We start from the raw sequence: 7,350 nt of genomic DNA, 5'->3' as shown, positions 1-7,350 counted from the left end.
CTGTTGCACTGAGTGAGCTGATCGTCTCTCTGAACTATGAAATGTCTTGCTCAGAGTTTTACGCTGCAGCTCTGGAGGACAAACCACTACTTACTGCAGCAAGAGATAAAAAAAAAAATAGTGGTTAAATAGTGAGTGAGTGAGTGATCGATCGATGTGTGTGTGTGTGTGTGTGTGTGTGTGCGTGTGCGTGTGTGTCGTGTGTGTGTGTGTGTGTGTGTGTGTGTGTGAGAGAGAGAGAGAGAGAGAGAGAGAGAGAGAGAGAGAGAGAGTGAGAGAGAGAAATGGCTGTACCCAAACCGGGGGGGGGTATTCACTGATATATTGTAGGCTTTTAATTCAAGGTTACTATATATATATAATGACCTTTTAATTCACTGTTCAAATGTCTCTTCTGTCATTTATTCCTTATATTCCTTATTGGTGCATATCAAATCAGATAATGTGTGATACATGTGTAAACAGAATAATTCAAAGAACTTGTAATTGACTTTTTTTCTTGTCTTTGTGTGTGTAATCAACTTGTTAATTTTTATAGTGATATCTGAAAGTAAAATTTTGAACCCCTTTCCCCTGTGTGTTAAAAACAGTGTTTTTTTGGTAATTTGTGGTCATAAATAGGTGATTTTCAAAACTTTCCACCAATGGGATTTCTTGGGACTTTTTTTCCCTCACTCAGGACAAACTGAGGATACAAAATCAGTTGAGTTTGCTTCTCTTGCAATTTGTCCTAGGTTGACCCCAATTTTGGCCTAAAATTACTGGACTATTATCACTGTGGTCCAGAGTCAAACAATTGTTTACATTAGTCCTTGATGAAGGGGTTCCCTTAATTTGTTTTGGAGTTGGTCCATGTCTTTATTATTGCCTAGTTAACATTACACTGAGCTTGGACTACATTTGCCCCTCAGTTTCACAAGATAGGTCTTATTAGTATTTTTTATCATGATTTTCCCTTTTGAAAGCAAGGGACACAGTTGGTTGCAAACTGGTTAGCTGTTGGTGAAAATGGCGTTTAAAATCATCAACACCCAAGATATAGCTTCATGTACTTAGTCTCTCACAGCTTGGGAGACATTCATTCATTATGCATGATTAATGAGCCAATGGATGCTTATTGGTTGGTGCAATTTTCAAAAGCCCAGAGTTAACTTTTTTTTTTGTAACAATTTTGAAAATGATATAACAGATATCCCACAAATGATAACACACTTATGTCAGATTCATTCAAGATCCTCTGAAACAGGATTTAAACCTAAGACTCTATTTTGACACTACTGCTACTGTTACTACTAATCATAATAATATACATGCATGTGTGTGTGAAATCATTTCAAAATATCTCACTGATATCCAGGTCAAGGTGTTACTGGCATCTGCACCAAAGAGACATATCATCACCTTTTTTGACAGATGCTCAATTTCTTATTTCTGTATTTATTGTTGCAATATTTTGTAGGATTAATGCACATATTTAAACATAATGCACATTTGTACAATTTTACACATCATTTATTTAAGTTGTACATACTTTTTTTTTTTTACAACTTTCTAAGGCACATATTTCTATGTTATTAGTTTTTTTCTCTATTTCTTATTATTTAATTCTTCTGTTGAGAATCTGAGCAACTGTAACTGACTCAATTCCCCCACAATAAAGTATTTCTGATTCTGATTATTATAAACAGTGCTCCCTAGTGGTTGCGCCGGGTGGTGCTGCCGCTTCAGAAGTTCCTCATACAGTACCTCTCTCCGTGTTGCTTGGCTGGTTGTCACTGGGTTCCGCCAGATGCTGAGTGTCATAATTGTCTAATTTGGTCGCTATGTCCTGACGGTGAACTTGGTTGAGAATATGGGACAAAAACGTGGTGTTGTCCTCTCCCAGCTCACCTTTTTCCGTCAGCACTTGGAAAAGTTTGTAGCCGGTGTCCAGCTTCTCTTTGCGGCCCCTCCCGATGTTCTCATACAGAATCTTCATTTGCTCCAGCTGCTCCCGGGACAGCGCGTTGGAGATCTGCAGTAACATGGCCTGAAACTGAGTCGACCACCAGCCTTCTTTTTGGAACTAGGAACTACATCGACCTTTTTACTTTCACTTCTGGGACTGCTCTGCTCTCCAAGCCCCAGTGAGAGTGGGTTCCCGTCTGAAGTTCAATAGCCAAACTGACCTCAGACTTTTTACACATCTGTAATGTGTTCAGTTAATTCGGCATGTTTATGATCCACCAAGCAGCTTTTTATTTCAATAAATATCAACTTTTATCATGAGTCTGCATAGTAACACCGCATAGGTAGGCTACCTTCTTAAAAACTAAGATTTTAGTTATGCAACGTGCGGATCGTTTTTTTATTAATGCTGAATTTAAGGGTGGCTCTCAGAGAGTTAGAGAAGCTCTTGAGTCATACCCAATGAGGGACTTACCACTGCTGACACTCCACAAGAAAAGGCCAGGGATCTCAATCATTTCCTGTCACGGTCTCTCGTCACTTACATGTCTGCTGGACTGCTGGTGTGTAGAGCCTCGAACAAAAAAAACCTATAGCTGAATTTATACTAAATGGATGCCACTTTTATTTTTTGACTGAAAAGCCACATTGCATAACCCGTGACATGCTGTCTCTCTTGTCAAGCTGTGAAACGATGTTTTTACTTTGTTTTAATCATGAGATGTTTCTGCGATGGTGTATTGGAGCCTTTGTAGGGACTCAGCCCCTGATCTTTCCAGATCCTAAAAACGCCCCTGGCTTTCAATACGATTAAAGAACAACTGCAGAATTTCGACCAAGTGAATTGAAATACCGTTAGGCCACTCCGAGCCGACAGGGGGCGATGGCGCTGCACTGGGATGCATTTCAAGCACCCGAGCAGCCAATCGGAGGAGGCCAGCGGGAGCGGAAGGAACCGATAAAAGAAAAAAAAAAGACATAAAGGAAACGTTGTTGCCGCCATTTCACGTGCGTGCAGCGCGGGCTATCGACGTGCAGTAGTGAAAGAGCTTTCTAAAAGGTTAAAAGTTAGACGAGGTAGATCATTTAGGGCTTAGAAACAGGAAAACAAAGGCTTTACCAACGCGGTAGAGCCTCCGGGTTTTTGTTTTTGTCGGCGCGTTGTGTTCCCGCAGACGGAGAGATGAGCTACGGAAGGCCGCCGCCTGACGTGGAGGGGATGACCTCCCTCAAAGTGGACAACCTGACTTATCGGACGTCGCCCGAGACTCTGCGCCGAGTGTTTGAGAAATACGGCCGGGTAGGGGACGTGTACATCCCGAGGGACAGGTACACCAAGGAGAGCCGCGGCTTCGCCTTCGTCCGCTTCCACGACAAGCGCGACGCCGAGGACGCCATGGACGCCATGGACGGCGCGCTCCTCGACGGGCGGGAGCTCCGCGTGCAGATGGCGCGCTACGGCCGCCCGCCGGACTCCCACTACGGCCGGAGAGGCGGCGTGCCGCCCCGCAGATACGGAGGGTACGGTCGCAGAAGCAGGAGGTATTAATTTAAGTCATATTGACTGAGGGAATCATGTAAAGCAAGCGACCGTGGCCATACAACACATGGAGAGGCACATGGTGTCTCGAGGGCAACTGAGAGAAACTTTATTAATACTATAATAACTTACAAAAGAACTTTAATTCGAAAAGATAAAGAAGGGTGTCCAGAACAAGAAAGCTTTATGTACTGTGTCACAAGAATAAGTTAACGTTTTACGAATGAGCGATACTAGCTTGTGTTTTGAGTATCGATGCAATATGTGACCTCAGGTAAAGACGGTGTCTTATAGACTTAAGTCTGTTTTATTTGGGTTGGGACTATATGATTCTCTCAATTTGATATAACGATATTTGGGTGGTGAGTGTATATTATGACTCATAGCCCTCTTTGTTTTTGAATTATCCTCTAGTTTGTGGGTGTAAAGTTTCATGAGCCTCTGATTGTCTCAAAGGTCACAGTGGGCCATTTTATACAGTAATGTTCTGAAAAATGTTCCCAGCTTTCCAGTCAAACCCAGTGCATGCAACCCCAAGACTGTTTAGGGCTCAGCATCCGGTAATACACCATTTTACAGGAGGCCAACGCAACACGTTTGTACTGAATGCAAAAAAACTGCATGTTTTGTATCCCATTTTGCATGGGATTAGCATGAGGTGGGCATGTCTGCAAAGGGAGACTGGGGGTCCACCCCTAATATTTTGTAAGTACTTGAAGTTGCACTTATGCGTTGTGCTTATGGGACTGTAAATCAAAATCAGACCATGAAATCATACCACTGAACTCACTTTTACAAGCAGAGCATCTCATACACTTGCTGTGGGTTGAAACAGGCATTTTGACTGCTTTGTCTGTTACCAAGGCTGCAGCCTACAAACATTGTATGCCTCCTTGATAATGGTCTCACTGTTTTTAAATAAAGAAATTTGTTCTGAGCGGTGTGTATTTATAGTGGGTTCCTTTTCAAATCATGGAAATTCACCGGTGTCAACTGCCTAGATTCTGGTATTATAACCTCCATATGTGTCTTGTATAGTAGCACTTGTTTTGAATGTAGTTGTTTGTTGGCTGTGACATTTTTACTGTTTTTGAGTCTTGTGTATTGAACATTATTTGTTTCTTACAGCCGGTCAGCCAGCCCTCGTCGCCGCAGACGCAGCCGATCCAGGAGCAGAAGCCGTTCCCGATCCAGGAGCCGTTCCCGCTACAGCCGCTCCAGGTCCCGTTCCTACTCCAGATCCAGGTCCAAGTCCAAGTCCAGAAGCCCCCGCAGGAGTAAAACCAAGTCTCCCTCCAGGTCACGGTCACGCTCCAAGTCCAAGTCCCGCAGTCGAACGCCGCCCTCTAATAGAGGGTCCAAATCCAGATCCCGGTCCAAGAGCAGGCCCAAATCCCCAGAGGACAACGGAACTGAGTCATAACCCAAACCTGGACACAATGAGACGGTATTCATGGGAAGGGGGTGGATCGTATTAAATGTGGTGGTTAGACTGGGGATAGTATTCTGCAGTCTTGATGCTACATTTGAAGTCTCATAAGCACCCAAGCCTGTAGAATTCTGACTGTTTAGAAATAAGTTGTTTTTTAAAATTATAAACAAGAGAGAAGAACAGGGCAGATTTTTGCCCCTAGCTCCAATTCTGTTTGTGCTTTGCTTGTGCATTCAGCCATTTCAAAGCACATACAGATTGGGGATTTGGTATAATTGTATTGTGTCATTTATTGTAAGATTGGGGGATTAATGTAGTTATGGGTGTGTATGTGGGAGGGGCGTGGGTGGGGGTGCTTCACTCAAACGTTCACCTAAATGTGGAATTCTTTCCTCCAAGCTGCGGAGTCCTGTTTGCAAAGAGAGGAGTTGGGGGTGTGGCAGTGTGAGAGCAGTTAGTGTGTGACCCGCCCATGTGATCTGCCTGTTGCTGAGGGCGATGGCAGTTGCTAAGGAGCAGGTCACCCAGGCAACGGTGGTTGCTATGGAGCAGGTCGTCATGGCGGTGGTTCGGGCTGTCAGGTGGTGTATGAGGTGGTGTGGTGAGGTACGTTCACAGGATCACAGGCAGACGCACTGAGCGCTGCACCGTCTGTGTCTGTGGTTTCCCCCCGGCCACGCGACAACGGGAATGGATCCCGAGGTTTGTTTTTCAAATATGCCCGAGTGTGAGTTTTATAGTCTGTTAGAGCCAAGACTTGGGATGTGGGGGAGGGGCACAGGTGGTGTGTCAAAAAAATATGAAATTTTAATTTGTTAGGAACAGCTCCAGAGGGATACCCAACAACCTGAAAAACCTCTCTATATGAAATTTCTTAATAACAGGGGAGAGCAAGAAAGGATATCATACTTATTATATCCAGGTGAGCTTCAGAAGTTAAGTGAGATAGTTGTTTTGCGTTGGTTTAACACTGTACCGTCTTTTGTTCCAGATCTCATAGGATTGAGTCTTTGCTGCGGACATCAGGAAGAGCCAAACACTGAGCAAGTGGACTCCCAACATACACCCACTGAATACAGACCCAAAGGTTATTTGGAATTTGGTCTACAATGTTTTAATTGATTCATTTGATTTAATTTGCCCAAACAAATTCTGTATTGTTGTGTACATGATAAGTGTTCATTTAGGTGAGCGTATTGAAAGGGATTTGTCAGGTGGTTTTCTCCCTTTGAGTGAAATTTTATTGCAAATTGAATTTGTACCTCCTTGTTAATAAATTTTCTTTTTTGAATTGCGTAGATTTGTAGATTCGTCAAATCCTTTTTTGTTTAATTCTCTTCCAAGATGTATTACTGTTTTATTTGCGGCGTTGATGTAGAAAGTGGTGTCATGTTGGACATGTAGATCCTTAAATGTATACCACTGTTCTAGGGAATAAATGTGGCATAATGTACAGTAACAGCAAAATGTTAAAGAAACCATCAGTGCTACCCATTTTAACTCTGCTAATCTGACAGCATAGCATTTTCTTTTTCTCTCTGTCAAATTTCTTTTTCTGTCTGGTTAAATTTGCTTTCCTGTGACTCTAACCCTCTTTCTTGTGTATCTTTTGTGCACTAGGCGCAGTTGTGTAGCAGTTGAGTAATGCTGGTTAGCTGTTAAGATGCGGTGCAGTGCGGTGGTGAGATGGTGTGGCGTGTTGCGGTGCTGAGTGCCCGGCGCTTTTTCCGGGGCTCGACCCTCCGCTGCCGTTTGCCGGTTTGTAAGATCACAGGTGTGGCAGATCATCCATCTTCTCCTGTCTTGTGACCTCCTTCCCTTCCATGTGTTGTACAAATACTCCTCTCCTACTCCTCCCTCTCCTCCTCTCCCTAGCCTCTCTCCCTTTCCTCTGTGGTTTATCCACTGCTAATGCTGGTGTTGCTTGCTTCTGGAAAAAAAAAAGGGGGTCCAGTATGACTCCCAGTGAAGGGTTGAGAGTGCAGTTCCAGCTGCTTTAATAAATTTTGTGTATTGCATTCCTATGTGAACCTTTCAAATGTCTTGTAAATGCTTCAGGTGAATGCTAATAAAAATCTTTTGTGGTAAATAAGTTTTCCTGTGACTTGTCTAAAGCTCGTTGTTTATCATGTCTCCTATTTAAGTATTGCATAATAGTGTTTGCCAATTAAACACCAAAACACATGATTTCACTCTGCCTCCAGACCTTGGTGCTCCTGTGAAGGAAGAGTAAAAGTTTCTGGCACAACTTCACATGCTACGAAGGTGCACGGAGAGAAAGTACAGATCAAACTTCCAGCAACACTTATAACCTAAAGAAGAACTTTATTGATAAAAGCTCAATAAAATGGTTCTTTATGCAACAAATCCCACTCTGAGGGAATACTTTTATTTCTATCAATAGAATCCTGGAGGGGCTTCTAGAGGTCCT

General features: G+C 43.1%; 1 protein-coding gene across 5 annotated transcripts; it reads left to right on the top strand.

Annotated features, from left to right (window-relative positions):
• Positions 1-2,915: 2,915 nt before the first annotated feature.
• On the top strand, positions 2,916-7,011 carry srsf2a (serine and arginine rich splicing factor 2a). 5 transcript variants are annotated; one of them, XR_003930060.1, is made up of 5 exons: positions 2,916-3,489; positions 4,616-4,934; positions 5,319-5,621; positions 5,911-6,006; positions 6,540-7,011. XR_003930060.1 is itself a non-coding variant. In XM_030077481.1 (3 exons), exons 1-2 carry the CDS (start codon positions 3,131-3,133, stop codon positions 4,908-4,910), a joined length of 633 nt encoding a protein of 210 aa, XP_029933341.1. In that variant the 5' UTR covers positions 2,916-3,130; the 3' UTR covers positions 4,911-4,934; positions 5,911-7,011. The 5 variants fall into 5 exon arrangements, 2 of the variants coding, with proteins under 2 accessions (XP_029933341.1, XP_029933340.1); XR_003930059.1 differs by having other exon boundaries at positions 5,911-7,011; XR_003930058.1 differs by lacking the exon at positions 5,319-5,621 and having other exon boundaries at positions 2,917-3,489.
• The last annotated feature ends 339 nt before the right edge of the window (positions 7,012-7,350 follow it).

The sequence above is a fragment of the Myripristis murdjan genome, chromosome 19 (genome assembly GCF_902150065.1).
Source record: "Myripristis murdjan chromosome 19, fMyrMur1.1, whole genome shotgun sequence".
Taxonomy (NCBI): domain Eukaryota; kingdom Metazoa; phylum Chordata; class Actinopteri; order Holocentriformes; family Holocentridae; genus Myripristis; species Myripristis murdjan.
Note: the sequence above shows the minus strand (reverse complement) of the source record. Positions and strands in the feature narration are given on the sequence as shown.